Source organism: Oncorhynchus tshawytscha, linkage group LG27 (assembly GCF_018296145.1).
Source record: "Oncorhynchus tshawytscha isolate Ot180627B linkage group LG27, Otsh_v2.0, whole genome shotgun sequence".
NCBI lineage: Eukaryota > Metazoa > Chordata > Actinopteri > Salmoniformes > Salmonidae > Oncorhynchus > Oncorhynchus tshawytscha.
In genome coordinates this window covers 4,155,361-4,170,833 of record NC_056455.1, presented here as the reverse complement: position 1 = coordinate 4,170,833, position 15,473 = coordinate 4,155,361, and the positions used below count along the sequence as shown (strand labels likewise).

General features: G+C 42.9%; 1 protein-coding gene across 2 annotated transcripts; it reads right to left on the bottom strand.

The window, feature by feature from the left end:
* Positions 1-8,770: 8,770 nt before the first annotated feature.
* LOC112225816 (interferon a3) lies at positions 8,771-14,950 on the bottom strand. Of its 2 annotated transcripts, XM_024389910.2 has the most exons (6): positions 14,541-14,950; positions 14,279-14,366; positions 13,908-13,982; positions 13,613-13,768; positions 11,042-11,119; positions 8,774-9,100 (listed from the first exon to the last, which is right to left on the bottom strand). In XM_024389910.2, the coding sequence occupies exons 2-6, from the start codon at positions 14,363-14,365 to the stop codon at positions 9,011-9,013; spliced, it is 486 nt and encodes a 161-aa protein (XP_024245678.1). In that variant the 5' UTR covers position 14,366; positions 14,541-14,950; the 3' UTR covers positions 8,774-9,010. The 2 variants fall into 2 exon arrangements, with proteins under 2 accessions (XP_024245677.1, XP_024245678.1); XM_024389909.2 differs by lacking the exon at positions 14,541-14,950 and having other exon boundaries at positions 8,771-9,100; positions 14,279-14,533.
* Positions 14,951-15,473: the final 523 nt, after the last annotated feature.

Here is a 15,473-nt window from a genome sequence, read left to right as displayed (position 1 = left end):
CAACATTATTATAAATGTTTATCCGACTCTTCACCCATCATTAATCAAATCTAACCTTTACCTTAATTTAACCCTTAAACCTACATCAGAATTATAACTCTTCTTATCAAGGATTTTCTGTTACAATCTTTATTAAAAAACAGTCTAATATTGAAACAAAGTACAATCTAATTCTATCCTCAACACTAGTCTCATCAAACATAAATTCCCCAATGATGAAAGATCCAGATTTGTCCACTTGTCCTGTAGTCAGGCATTCAGTCCTCCACGGGTCAGAACCTGGAATCTGCCCATATCTCTCCATCTGAATCGTCATTGATTTCTCCAGAGTCCTGGAAATGATAACTTTCATACATACACGCCATCAACCACGTCCGTACAAAACTTAACACAGTCACACAGGTGAAGGTAGCCCATAACACAGTGATCATAACATTTTTCCATCTTTCAAACACCCTGTCAACCCAATTTAGTCAGAGAAGTATCCACCCCTGAATTTATTTCCAACTCGTGAACTAGGGTGTGTAAACCAGACAAGGCCTTGGTCACTGATCCATCCTAACTGTATATCCCGGAGTCAAATTACCTATACTCCCCCACCCTCTTCAGCCAGCAAACATCCAAGACTATTCTATTCTGCCTAGTCATTCATTACATCTCTAAAATAATTGGTGCAGCGCTGTGGATTTTTAATAGATATAATCGATCCAATCCACATTCTCATTGAGAGTGGACCACCAAAAAATACTTGACTCTAATTCTGCCAGGATCTAATTTATAGCTTTGATCTCATCTGCCACCCTTGGATCCACAATGTTATTAATACAAACCCTATCATCAAAAAAAAACAGTCGGAGTACTTATTTTCTCCCGTTTAGTCAACACAATGAATGTAAAAGGCATTCTCAAAATGTACCAGTACACATACCTCTGTTCAATTAGCCAGTAATACTCGGCCATCATGTCATTCTCCCACACATTCAACAGATGTGAGCCCTGAGCCTCCTTATCTTACTGAAATCCCCAGATCTCGACCAGTCTGCCAAATCACTCATCACCCCATCAGTAGTAATATTCTCTGTCCCATAAGCACTATACCGGGCCAGACAGTATCAATCTCCTCTTGTCACTGTGAAGGGAGGAAGCCTAGATTTCAGAGGAACATGTGGATATAAATAGTGCAAATCCACACAACTGTTGTTATCTGGCTTTCCTGCTTTCATGAATAGCTTTACTATACAGGCTGTTCCCTTAGGTGAATAATTCAATTTCTGAACTATCCACACCGGCTCTTGGCTCTGGACAACTCCACCGTCAGTATCTGCTTTGTCAGGGACAATGCTTGTATTCAGCTGCCTATAGAGCAACCAGCTGCTCTAACTTTTTCTACCTGGAATGCACTAGGTTATCAACTGAAACCCTTACTTTCACTAAACTCCATCTCCTTCCATGCTGGGTATGTAGATTTATGTAGCCTTCTCACATGATGTGAGCTATAACTTGTTTCCATGAACTACAGAGACTTGCATATATGTCTTCCATCATAGCTACTCTTAGTCCTGAACTGCCAAGGAGTCAGACACCACTTGGTTTACATAGAACTCCAATGAGACATCCCTCCCTATCCTACTCTCACTTCCTGTTTATCCAGATCAAGTGATCTCTTATGCTTGGTTAATACTAATTTCTCGTTTAATTATGTCAATATTACCCTCTAGCCTTCTCGGGTTCATGTTGTAGGAATAAGATCTCCAACCATACAGCTTAGGATGGACAGCTCACCTATAAAGCCCCACCCTCTTCCAGAAAACACATCATTAGCAAGAGTCAGACACATTTTCACTTCTATGAACAAGAACAGTGAGGAAAGGACAGGTAAGGTATTCTTCATTCGAGAGATGGCCCCCAGAATTCTGTTAATTCCAGTTCTCCTCTCGAACTCTGTTATTGTTCGACAGTGTTAATGTGCCTTACCCTCCCGCAGTGCGATATGAATCCGGGTAGCTCTTTCAGCTAGCTGTCACCAGGAGTCCTGAATCTAGTCACCTTTCCTGGAATCTGTGGTAATACGCAGGCCTGAATTTTAACCTCAATTCAGAGGTCAGGTCTTTAGTAAAACGAGTCAAAAACGAGTCCGTGCACGATTTTCAGCGTACTACCTCCAGGTAACAGGGAGGGGTATTTAGATCCGGCTCGAATGACCAATTGTTGGTGGAATTTCTAAATTCCTATATGTTTTATAGCCAAAATCAAATTCGCACTCTCTCTATTCATTAATGAGTTGTAAATTCATTAATTATGCATGAAGTAGATCGAGACCAGTCTTAAAAGCCAGGTAACAGCGTTTATTGCAAGAGAGTACTCCCACATACACATATTTCCACAGGTTATAAACTGAAAATGACGTCAGCGTTTTCTAAACGTTCACCAGTAGAGGCCCTCTAGCTCTCGAGCCTTCGCTCTAGGCCTGAAGTCAAGGTCAGTCAGTATAAATCAGCATTCTAGACAGTCTGGAGATAGGCCGTTCCTTCCACCTGGAGATTGTACAAATGAATGAACTAAGGAACAGACCTTCATTGTTACTAAACTCCTGACTACATTATATACAATTGGGAATGGGAGCAAGAGAGAAAATTCATATGTACAGTACATTATAGCATTTGGACTAGTCAGTTCTGATTGGAATGTATACATAATTAGTCATTTCAACCATAATTTCCTCTAACACAGCCCAAGTAAATGCTTCACAGAGTTCAAGTAACAGACACATCTCAAAGTCAACTGTTCAGAGGAGACTTCGTGAATCAGGCCTTCATGGTCAAATTGCTGCGAAGAAACCACTACTAAAGGACACCAATAATAAGAAGAGACTTGCTTGGGCCAAGAAACACGAGCAATGGACATTAGACCCGTGGAAATCTGTGCTCTGGTCTGATCCCAAAATGTGAGATTTTTGGTTCCAACTGCCATGTCTTTGTGAGACGCAGAGTAGGTAAACGGATGATCTCTGCATGTGTGGTTCCCACAGTGACGCATGGAGGAGGAGGTGTGATGGTGTGGGGGTGCTTTGCTGGTGACACTGTCTGGATTGATTTAGAATTAAAGGCACACTTAACCAATATGGCTACCAAAGGATTCTGCAGCGATACGCCATCCCATCTGGTTTGTGCTTAGTGGGACTATCATTTGTTTTTCAACAGGAGAATGACCCAACACACCTCCAGGCTGTGTAAGGGCTATTTGACGAAGAAGGAGAGTGATGGAGTGCTGCATCAGATGACCTGGCCTCCACAATCACCCAACCTCAACCCAATTGAGATGGTTTGGGATGAGTTGGACCGCAGAGTGAAGGAAAAGCAGCCAACAAGTGCCCAGCATATGTGAGAACTCCTTCAAGACTGTTGGAAAATCAGTCCCAAGTGGGGTCCCAAGTGGCTAAGGCATTGCATCTTAGTGCTAGAGGTGTCACTACAGCCACCCTGGTTTGATTCCAGGCTGTATCACAGCCGGCCGTGGTTGGGAGTCCCATTGGGCGGCGCACAATTGGCCCAGCGTCGTCCGGGTTTTTCCAGTGTAGGCCCGTCATTGTAAATAAGAATTTGTTCTTAACTGACTTGCCTAGTTAAATAAAGGGTGACAAAGGGTGGCTACTTTGATTACTACATGATTCCATATTTGTTATTTCATAGTTTTGATATCTTCACTATTCTACAATGTAGAAAATAGTACAAATGAAGAAAAACCCTTGAATAAGCAGGTTTGTCCAATCTTTTGACTGGTACTGCAGTTGAGAATGGCATTCAAGTGATTAATACAGCAATTTCGAATATCTAAGCACTCATATCTTCTCTTGTCTAGCAGTAGAGTATGTCCCCTCACATGAATTCTAAGCATTCATTCTCTCTAACACACTTGTGCCCACAACAGCATTTACGGGGGAAGAATAACCCCTACAGCAAAACAAGATGTTTTTGCTACATGTTTTCTTTTACTTTCAGCATGCCTGGATCATGGAAAAGAACATCTGACAGCAGAATACCTCTCCACACTTTGAAAAGTCAAATTATATTTGACCATATATATAAATTATATAGCAGAGCAGGGGTGAATCAGATCAGATGCAACGTTGTATGGCATATGTCATGTGATGCTGTACAGATTCTGCAAAGAGATAAAGAAGCTACTGGAGAAGGGTTCGAGAGAGCTTCCTCATGTAGGCTACCGTAGTGGAAACAGGGTCTTCATGGATGAGCAGGAGCAGAAGTTGTCAGAGTGTCTGTTGAGGGCAGCTGTGCCCACTGTGCACACCTCTCCCCGGCTACCTTCCAGGCCAACTCTGCAGCTGCCTTCCAGGCCAACTCTGCAGCTGCCTTCCAGGCCACCTCTCAAGGCCACCTCTCTAGTCACTTCACAGGGCACCTCCCCACATGTATCAAGTTGTGGCTGTGAAACACCTGATTAGTCTTCTGATTTCAAACCAGTTAATGTACTCCCCTTCCCAAAAGCAGGGGCCAGGAAAATTACAACAAGGGGTAGGAAGAGGAGAAAAACTGTGATTTCGATGGATACACCCATCAAGCAGGCACTGGAAGAAGAGAATAAACAGTCAATCACTCAGAAAGCAAAGTGAATATGATTCTGCCTTAAAAAACAGCTGGAAAGATGCAAGCCAAAACAAACCACCAATATTTTTCCACCGGCACAGGTTTCATACATTCACAAATAGCGATTAAATATTCACTTACTTTTTGAAAATGTTCATCTGATTTGTCATCCAAATGGTCCCAGCTATAACATGTAGTGTCGTTTTGTTAGATAAAATCCTTCTTTATATCCCAAAAAGTCTGTTTAGTTGGCGCCATCGATTTGAGTAATCCACTCGTTCAACATGCAGAGATAGGAATCCGAAAATATACCCCTAAACTTTGTTTCAACAAGTCAAAATACATTTCTATTTAATCCTCAGATAACCTCAAACGTAATCAAACTATGATATTTCATATGGAAAGAAGTATGTTCAATAGGAAACTCGTAATGTCTTCATGGCACGCGCACACACAAATTTCCAAGCAGGTGTCCTTGTACTAAAACTCCTATTTCTTACTTGTTTTGGAAGTTACAAGGCTGAAACCTTGAACAAAGACTACTGACACCCAGTGGAAGCCATAGGAATTGTATCCTGGGAGGTAGAATTCAATATGCCCCTATACTGTCCATCATGGGCTCTCAAAAAAATAATCTGGTTGGTTTTTCTTTTGATTTTCTCCTACCATATCTATTGTGTTATAGTCTCCTACATTATTTTAACATTTCTATTAACTTCAAAGTGTTTTCTTTGCAATGGTACCAATTATATGCATATCCTGGCTTCAGGGCCTGAGTAACAGGCAGTTTACCTTGGGCGCATCATTCAGACAGGAAGTGAAGAAAAAGAAGCCTTATGAAGTTTTAAGAAAAAAGCCAAAACAAAGCACATTGAACCAGTAGATTCAGATTCCTCCAACGAGGAAAACTTCTGCATTGTGTCCATGGATCACTTTAACAATTCCAAGTCCAAGGAGGTCTGGGTGAAGTGCTGAGAATGAAAATGATGGGCCCACCAAGCCTGTACCCCAGGACAGCCATACCACTGTCACAACTGTGACTCTGATTAAGTGAACATTTCCAACATTCAGTCCCACACACACACAGACACACCACAAATGTTCCGGTGTTTAGTTTAGCCAAGTTATTGTTTGGTTGAGAAAGACCATTTAGTGGAGGGTAAACAAATAAACATTTTATTATTTATATTTATTATTATTTCTGCCAAACAAAATGTTAAACATGGCAATGTTGCTCTCATGCTCTCAATAAAGGTGTTCAATAATTAGTTGCATGTCAGGATTTATGCACTTTTTCAATCTGTTACCATTCACCCCAAGCGCTGTTACAACTAACCCAGACCATGGGGTAAATTGTAACACTTCACTCCTTGTTTTTAAGACAACACCATGCATTTGCAGTTTCATTTACACATATATTATAACCACACCCATTTGTAAAGGACAGATGAAGGTTGTTTGTATCAAGTTTTGAATATACTACCATAAACGATCTCTGATAAACTGACCTGAAGGTGAGTACAACATTGGCAGTTAATTGCTGAATTGCATTGTACAGTTATTTAAAGAAATAAACAAATAATTACATAAACAAATCAATAATGTGAAATCATGTGATATAATCATAAAAATGTATAAAAGTTATGTTCAAACCACATGTGAACACTCGAAAGGTGAGAACCTGTTGGCAGAGCAGGGGAGGGTGTTGCAGGCGCATTCAACACACACAAGTTGCTGGCTCCAAGTGGTGGGGTTGGTGGAGACAAGGCAGCGAAGAGTCGTCTCCAGGTCTTGATTGGCTCGCTCTGACTGGCCGTTGGACTGAGGTTGGAACCCGGAGGACAAGCTGGCTGACGACCGGTCCACTACAGTCAGGATGGTGGTGTTGCCATCAGACGGGGGGAGACCCGTGACGAATCCATTGATATGTGAGATCAGGGACGGTGAGGGACAGGCAGTGGTTGAAAGAGACAGCAGGAACTTGGCAAGGAGTCTTGTTCTGCACACAGATTATGCAGGCAGCGAAGAACACGAAGGTGTCGTGACAGCGCGTCTGGCTTGATATTCTTGGATTCCCGGTCGGTAGGAAGTGGAGAAGTTAAACCGGGTGAAAAGCAGGGCCCACCTAGCTTGCCTGGAATTGCGAAGCGTGGCGTTGCGGAGATATTCCAGGTTCTTGTGATCCATCCACACAATGAACGGATGTTCCGCCCCCTCCAACCAGTGTCTCCACTCCTCCAATAGCCATCTTCCCCCGCGAGAAGCTCACGATTCCCCACATCTTAATTCCTCTCAAAAGCGTTGAGGCGATGGGAGAAGAAGGTGCAGGGATGTAGCTTGAGGTCGAGGGCAGAATTACTGGAACAGGACAGCCACCACTCCAACATCCGAAGCATCGGCCTCCACCACGAACTGACGGGATGGGTCAGGATGAACCAATATGGGAGCAGTGGTGAAGCGGTGCTTGAGGTCCCGGAACGACCGGTCAGCAGCTGGGGACCACGTGAATGGAACCTTGGGAGAGGTGAGTGCAGACAGGGGGGCACTAGGGTGCTGTAACCCTTGATAAAGCTGCAATAGAAGTTGGCATATCCCAAGAAACATTGCAGCTGCACTCTGGATGTAGGCTGGGGCCAATCCACCACCGCTCTCACCTTCCCGGGATCCATCTGTACATTCCCTGCAGCAATGATGTAACCAAGGAAGAGGATGGTGGAGCGATGGAATTTGTATTTCTCCACTTTCATAAAAATCTGGTTCTCCGAGAGGCGCTGGAGGACCTGTCGGACGTGGAGCATGTGTTCTTGGGCTGAGTGGGAGAAAACGAGGATGTTGTTGAGCTAAACGAAGATGAACCGGTTCAAGATGTCAAGGAGAACGTCATTAACCAGGGCCTGAAACACAGCTGGGGCGTTGGTAAGAACAAATGACCCGGGCCTATAGAGCGCCCGTCCAGTATTCTAATGTCCATGGGAATGGACAGGGCCTGAGTGGGGATGCCCGGCTCGGACGCCAAGGATGCGTCCAAAATACTCTCATCAGGGCCAGTTTGTACTGTCAAGGTTCAGGAGAAGACCCAGATGCAGACAGTTTCGAAGTAACAAAAGTTTATTACAAAAACAGGGGGGCAGGCAAACAACAGGTCAAGGACAGGCAGAGGTCAGTAATCCAGAGCAGAGCCCAAAAGGTACAGAACGGCAGGCAGGCTGAGGGTCAGGGCAGGCAGAATGTTCAAAACAGGGAAAACTAGAAAACAGGAACTAGAGAAAGACAGAAACACGGGAAAACCACTGGTAGGCTTGAAGAAACAAACGAACTGGCAACAGACAAACAGAGGACACAGGTATGGAGACAAGCACAAAGACAGGTGAAACAGATCAGGGTGTGAGACATATCACATCATACCATTATACAAATGAATATACAGCACATCTACAATAACTCTATTTTAAGTCCTATGAAAGGACAGTGTGCTGCCACATTGGCCTACATAATACACACGTTTGTCTAATGTCATACAGGAATTGACCTCGTTTATCCATTGAGAACTATGGGAGGATCCCCATGATGCCACTTAAAAAAGATCTATATTTATGACTAAGCTAAATCAATTGTTTTGTTTATATTTTCTTGCCCACCAGGGGGGGCTGCCTCGTTCAGGGGACTAAACTACAATCCATTAAAAGTATTTATTGTTTTTTGTCTCTTATTCCATATTGTCTTTCCATGTCTTTTCCCCCCGTATTTCTTCTCCAATCATAGTAAAAACATAATACATATAATACATTGGACAGAATGTATAAATAAACATCCCACAATGGCAAGTGGGAGCTAAAAATTCCTGGTCCCCCAGATTATACTCTACACCTCATCTAGATCTCCCCACTCCCCTTCAGCCCACTGCCCCAGTGTGATGACCACACAAGAACAAGAAAAACATGAAATAGTAACCCTCACAATGTACAAAAACACAATAAAAATAAATGACACAAAGAAACAAAGCTACAAGCACACAGTACATAAACTTCAAGTAGAAACTGTCATGTGACTGATCAGCGACAAGTTTAATCTGCATCCCCTCTGATGATTGGATTAGGCTGCTCCATATTATCAATCCACTCTCGTTGGTTTCTGACAAGAACGAAATCTGGACAATTTAATACACAATACATTTTTATTCACAATTTCAATATTCTTTTTTCATTGATTTTCAAAGTACACAGGCAATACGTTTCAGTTCAATACAGGTACAAAAGGGAAATACAAAATATAAATAATAATTTATGAAAATAAAAAACAATAATTTACGTATTTAAATATAATAAATAAACTAACAGGGTCCTACATGATTGAATTCATGCTTTATAAACTGGTAAGTGGGTAATGTCTGAGATGAGTACGGATGCTCAGTACATCTGTCCCACAAGGATATCCAATCTTTGCAGATGACGTTTTGTCTCTTTCCTGATGAGCTCCCACGCCTCTGCACTGTAGTTCTGAAAAACATAGAACATTTGAAATCTTAGTGGGGTGAACTTTCTTGTCAACATAATGACCATATCGTCTTGAACAACAAATAAAGGACTGGTGCCGTACATACACTGCTCAAAAAAAATAAAGGGAGCCCTTAAACAACACAATGTAACTCCAAGTCAATCACACTTCTGTGAAATCAAACTGTCCACTTAGGAAGCAACACTGATTGACAATAAATGTCACATGCTGTTGTGCAAATGGAATAGACAACAGGTGGAAATTATAGGCAATTAGCAAGACACCCCCAATAAAGGAGTGGTTCTGCAGGTGGTGACCAGACCACTTCTCAGGTCCTATGCTTCCTGGCTGATGTTTTGGTCACCTTTGAATGCTGGCAGTGCTTTCACTCTAGTGGTAGCATGAGACGGAGTCTACAACCCACACAAGTGGCTCAGGTAGTGCAGCTCATCCAGGATGGCACATCAATGTGAGCTGTGGCAAGAAGGTTTGCTGTGTCTGTCAGCGTAGTGTCCAGAGCATGGAGGTGCTACCAGGAGACAGGCCAGTACATCAGGAGACGTGGAGGGGGCCGTAGGAGGGCAACAACCCAGCAGCAGGACCGCTACCTCCGCCTTTGTGCAAGGAGGAGCAGGAGGAGCACTGCTGCCAGAGCCCTGCAGAATGACCTCCAGCAGGCCACAAATGTGCATGTGTCTGCTCAAACGGTCAGAAACGGACTCCATGAGGGTGGTATGAGGGCCCGATGTCCACAGGTGTGGGTTGTGTTTACAGCCGAACACCGTGCAGGACGTTTGGCATTTGCCAGAGAACACCAAGATTGGCAAATTTGGCTCTGTCGCCCTGTGCTCTTCACAGATGAAAGCAGGTTCACACTGAGCACATGTGACAGATGTGACAGAGTCTGGAGACGCCGTGGAGAACGTTCTGCTGCCTGCAACATCCTCCAGCATGACCGGTTTGGCGGTGGGTCAGTCATGGTGTGGGGTGGCATTTCTTTGGCCGCACAGCCCTCCATGTGCTCGCCAGAGGTAGCCTGACTGCCATTAGGTACCGAGATGAGATCCTCAGACCCCTTGTGAGACCATATGCTGGTGCGGTTGGCCCTGGGTTCCTCCTAATGCAAGACAATGCTAGACCTCATGTGGCTGGAGTGTGTCAGCAGTTCCTGCAAGAGGAAGGCATTGATGATATGGACTGGCCCGCCCGTTCCCCAGACCTGAATCCAATTGAGCTGATGTCCAATCTGGGACATCATGTCTTGCTCCATCCACCAACGTGGCGTTGTAGTTGTAGTTGCACCACAGACTGTCCAGGACTTGGCGGATGCTTTAGTCCAGGTCTGGGAGGAGATCCCTCAGGAGACCATCTGACACCTCATCAGGAGCATGCCCAGGCGTTGTAGGGAGGTCATACAGGCACGTGGAGTCCACACACACTACTGAGCCTCATTTAGACTTATTTTAAGGACATTACATCAAAGTTGGATCAGCATGTAGTTATGGTTTTCCACTTTAATTTTGAGTGTGACTCCAAATCCAGACCTCCATGGGTTGATAAATTTGATTTCCATTGATCATTTTTGTGTGATTTTGTTGTCAGCACCTTCAACTATGTTAAGAAAAAAGTATTTAATAAGAATATTTCATTCATTCAGATCTAGGATGTGTTATTTTAGTGTTCCCTTTATTTTTTTTAGCAGTGTATAAAGCTTCTCGGAGTAGGCTGATTTAGGATCATCTTTGCCTTTTAGATCACAATAAATAGGACAGAGGAGACCTGAGAGAAGACCTGATACTAGATCAGCAGTTCTTCTCTGAGACACTTGATACATATGGCCCCAGAACCCTTTTTTTATGAACACGTCTCCTGTTAAGCCAAGCCTAGTTTATATTAATTTGATTACACCTATTAAACATATTTCCATACGAAACCAAACTCACCATTTTTCTCAGAACTTTTCTATTCAAATTCCTGAAGTACTGTTTCAGTCTCTTCTCAGGTTTCACAGCAGGTGATACCTGTTGGCCAAAATTAAACAAAACATTAGCGTCATGTATGATCTTCATTTGATCTGGGGGGTTTTCCTGAGAATTTCCTGCACGTCAGGAAATTGAAAAAAATGTGTGCGTTCAAGGTTTAAAAAGGATTCTAAAGTTAGCAATTTCGACTTCAAAATATCAAACTTGATTTGCCGTAATGAAGATACGCACCAAAGCCTACAAAAAAAATGTATGTTAATTATAAACCACAATATTTTACATTTCTAATTGATGCAGTATTATTTTTGTGATGTCGCAAACTGGCTCAAAATCTGTAATAACCTATATACAGTGCATTTGGGAAGTATTCGGACCTCTTCCGCTTTTCCACATTTTGGTAAGTTACAGCCTTATTCTAAAATGGATTAAAGAAAATAAATCCTCATCAAAATACACACAATACCCAATAATGACAACGCCAAAGACATATGTTGAAGGTATTTCAAGGTATTTACATATGCAAATACCTTCAAGGTATTTGCAAAAACAATGCAAATACCTTCAACTATTCAGACCCTTTAACTTGAGACTCAAAATTGAGCTCTGGTGCATCCTGTTTCCATGGATCATCCTTGATTGGAGTCCACTTGAGGTGAAAATCAACTGTTTGGACATTATTTGGAAGGCACACACCTGTCTATATAAGGTCCTAGAGTTGACAGTGCATGTCAGAGCAAAAACCAGGTCTTGAGGTTGTAGAAATTGTCTGTAAGGCTCAGAGACAAGATTGTGTCGAGGAACAGATCTGGGAAAGGGTACCAAAACATTTCTGCGGCATTGAAGGTCCCCAAGAAACAGTGGCCTCCATCATTCTTAAATGAAAGAAGTTTGTAACCACCAAGACTCATCCTAGAGTTGGCCACCAGGCCAAACTGAGCAATCGGGAGAGAAGCGCCTTTGTCAGGGGGGTGACCAAGAGCCCTATGGTCCCTCTGACAGAGCTCCAGTTTTCCTCTGTGGAGATGAGAGCCTTCCAGAAGGACAACCATCTCTGCAGTACTCCACCAATCAGGCCTTTATGGTAGAGTGGCCAGACGGAAGCCACTCCTCAGTAAAAGGCACATGACAGTTTGCCAAAAGGCACCTAAAGGACTCTCAGACCATGAGAAGCAAGATTCTCTGGTCTGATGAAACCAAGATTGAACTCTTTGGCCTGAATGCCAAGCAATACGTTTGGAGGAAACCTTGCAGGATCGAGGGAAAGATGAGCGGAGCAAAGTACAGAGAGATCCTTGGCGAAAACCTGCTCCAGAGCGCTCAGGACATCAGACTGGGGTGAAGGTTCACCTTCCAACAGGACAACGACCCTAAGCATACAGCCAAGACAACGCAGGAGTGGCTTTGGGACAAGTATCTGAATGTCCTTGAATGGCCCAGACAGAGCCCGGACTTGACCTGATCAAACATCTCTGGAGAGACCTGAAAATAGCTGTGCCGTACACTCCCTATCCAACCTGACAGATCTTGAGAGGATCTGCAGAGAGAATGGCAGAAACTTTCCAAATACAGGTGTGCCAAGCTTGTAGGTATCACGTTTTAAGGTCTAACCAAGGTGCAGACAGTGTTGAAGAAACAAACGTTTATTCTTTAAACAGGGGCAGGCAAACGACAGGTCAAGACAGGGGTCAATAATCCAGAGAGGGTATAAGACACCGGAATAGCAGGGGGATTCAAGGTCAGGTCAGGCAGAGGTCGGTAATCCAGAGTCGAGGCAAGGTACAGGATGGCAGGGAGGCTCAGGGCATGCAGGAAAGGTCAAAACCGGGAAACCAGCGAACAGGGACTATCGAAAACAGGAGCAAGGGAAACCGCTGGTAGGTTTGAACGGACAAAACGAACTGGTACAGACTGACAGAAAACACAGGTATAAGTACCCAGGGGATAATGGGGAGATGGGCAACACCTGGAGGGGGGTGGAGACGAGCACAAGGACAAGTGAAACAGATCACGACGTGACAGTAGCTTCATAACTAAGAAGATTCAAGGCTGTAATCACTGTAATCACTGCCAACAAAGTACTGAGTAAAGGGTCTGAATACTTACGTAAAAGTGATATTTCATTTTTTAAAATTGTGAACACCTTTGCATGCATTTCTAAAACAGGGTTTCTGCTTTGTCATTATGGAGAATTGTGTAGATTGATGAGGGGTAACATGTATTTAATCAATTTTAGAATAAAGCAGACGTAACAAAATGTGGAAAAAGTCAAGGGGTTGAATTACTTTCCGAATGCATTTTATGTGTAGATTTTTTCACTTGTAGAGTTAGTAGGCTACACCTAAACCAGGGCTTTCTGATCCTGTTCCTGGAGAACTACCTTCCACACCTGATTCATTAGGTGATTGATAAATTGAGTCAGGTTAGTTTACAACTGGGGTTGGAGCAAAAACCTACAGGAGGGTACCTCTCCATGAACGGGGTTGGAGAGCCCTGGCCTAAACACTGATACTTTAAAATAGACTTGTTACTTACACAGGAACTAAGGTTCTCAAATTGGCGTTTGAGAATGTTGAGGAAATCGTCCAGGTTTTTCTTGTCCCAGGTGACTGACTTCCTATTCCTATTCCCATCAAACAGTTTTATGATTTGATAGATGGTCTCATTCAGGAATCTGACTTTGTCCTCAAACTACACAGGATGATACAAAAAAAATACAAAAAAAGTTAGAAACAGTATAGGCTTCCGTTATGGCATCAATATTAAATGGGGTCAAGACCACTATACCAAAGCATATCAGAACATGATAAGTCACAATTTGAGTCTTTACCTCGGCATCATATATGTGTCTGTAAAGTGATGTTGGGAAAAGGACAGGGGCATTCTGCTTTGTGATATCTCCTCCCTGGAAAACAATCAATATAGTATGTCAAGTCACGTGTCAAATACTTAAAGAGCAATCAAGACTGACATAAAGTATAGCTTATACTGCAAGTACAGTAGGCCTAATGTAGACAGCCTCTCTGGACCGCTCTGTCATTATATCCTTAGCCTATATTTGAATATACATTGTAAAATGGCGCTAACAGTTTTCTAACACAGAGGCTAAACATGAAACATATGACTATTTTACTTGGTTGGTTGTTTTGCTGTCCTTAAAACATGCATTCAGTCTCCTCTTACAGTGTGCTGATAACTCACCATCTGCTCCAGCTGGGAAAGGTATTCTGCGCTCAAGTGACCGAAGTGGTGTTGGATCCAGTCACAGCAATGACACACGCTCCGCATACTGCAAAGAATATGAAAAAGACACGTCCAACTCTGCATTGTACACATTGTAAAGAGCAGTTTCTTTTGCTTTTAGCTTTCCAGATGAGTTTGAACATCTTGGCGGTGTTAAGTAGTTTTACTGTGGAGTTAGGAAAGGGAAAACTGTATGGAGAATTTCCCCCGATCAACCTACCGGAGGCGGGGACTTTCATTTCCCAGACTACAACATGCAGCAATAAGAATTGCATGCCTCCTCCGTCTTCTGGACCTAAAAATCCCAGTAAATCTATACACATTCTCCTTGAAATCAGCGTTGAATTATAGTTGATCCAAAATATAAGATTATTAAATGTACATATCGGCTAGGCTATTAGCGAGAATAGGCTATTCGCGAGCATTGCTTTCAACTGCTAATAACTTCGCGTGAACGATTTTTAAAAAGGCTGATAACAAAATCGTCGAAGTCGAAATAAAACCCACAGTTCTTTAAGAACTCTGGACATATAATACATCAATTTAGTGGGTTTCTTTCAAAGGTAGTCCGAAATTCTGTTCCGCAGTCCTCTGCTGTTGCGATACAACTGAAAAGTGATTTGGAGACGTCAAAGCCCTACCCCCACCACGCAACTTTCATTTTCACAATGACGCAACCAACTTTCACCCTACTGTTGTTTGCTGGTGATGCAATGTTGACAAGCAACGACAACATGATTTGTTGGAACGTTCGATTTTGTCGTTTTCTTTACAACTGTAAATATCATATAACGTAGGGAAGTGGTCACCAAAACTGTCTTGCACGGTCCTGGAGACCAGAAGGAGGAGGTGCAGGCTTTTGTTCCAACCCAATAGAACACACCTGTTCCATCAGGGTCTTGATAAGATGTCATAGATGGTTTCATCCTGAAATGTCATATTGTAGGATAAAATATGAGATGTAGCCTAACTATTCTGCTGGGAATTTATTCATAAAGCGCCTTAGAGTAGGAGTGCTGGACCCCCTCTGTCCATTCATTGTAATCTAAAAGGCAAAACTGATCCTAGATCAGCACCCCTGAGATGCTTTATCAATGCGGGTCTTGGTGTTATTCAATATAGCCTTATTGATAAGCCTTATGTTTAAAATACA

Excerpts from the sequence above, each read along its gene's own strand:
- LOC112225816 (XM_024389909.2), bottom strand. The coding sequence starts at position 14,413 with ATGTGTACAATGCAGAGTTGGACGTGTCTTTTTCATATTCTTTGCAGT. Across the intron at positions 13,983-14,278 it reads TTTCCCAGCTGGAGCAGATG|GGAGGAGATATCACAAAGCA; the intron begins GTGAGTTATCAG and ends ATTGTTTTCCAG. Across the intron at positions 11,120-13,612 it reads TTGAGAACCTTAGTTCCTGT|GTATCACCTGCTGTGAAACC; the intron begins GTAAGTAACAAG and ends TTTGGCCAACAG.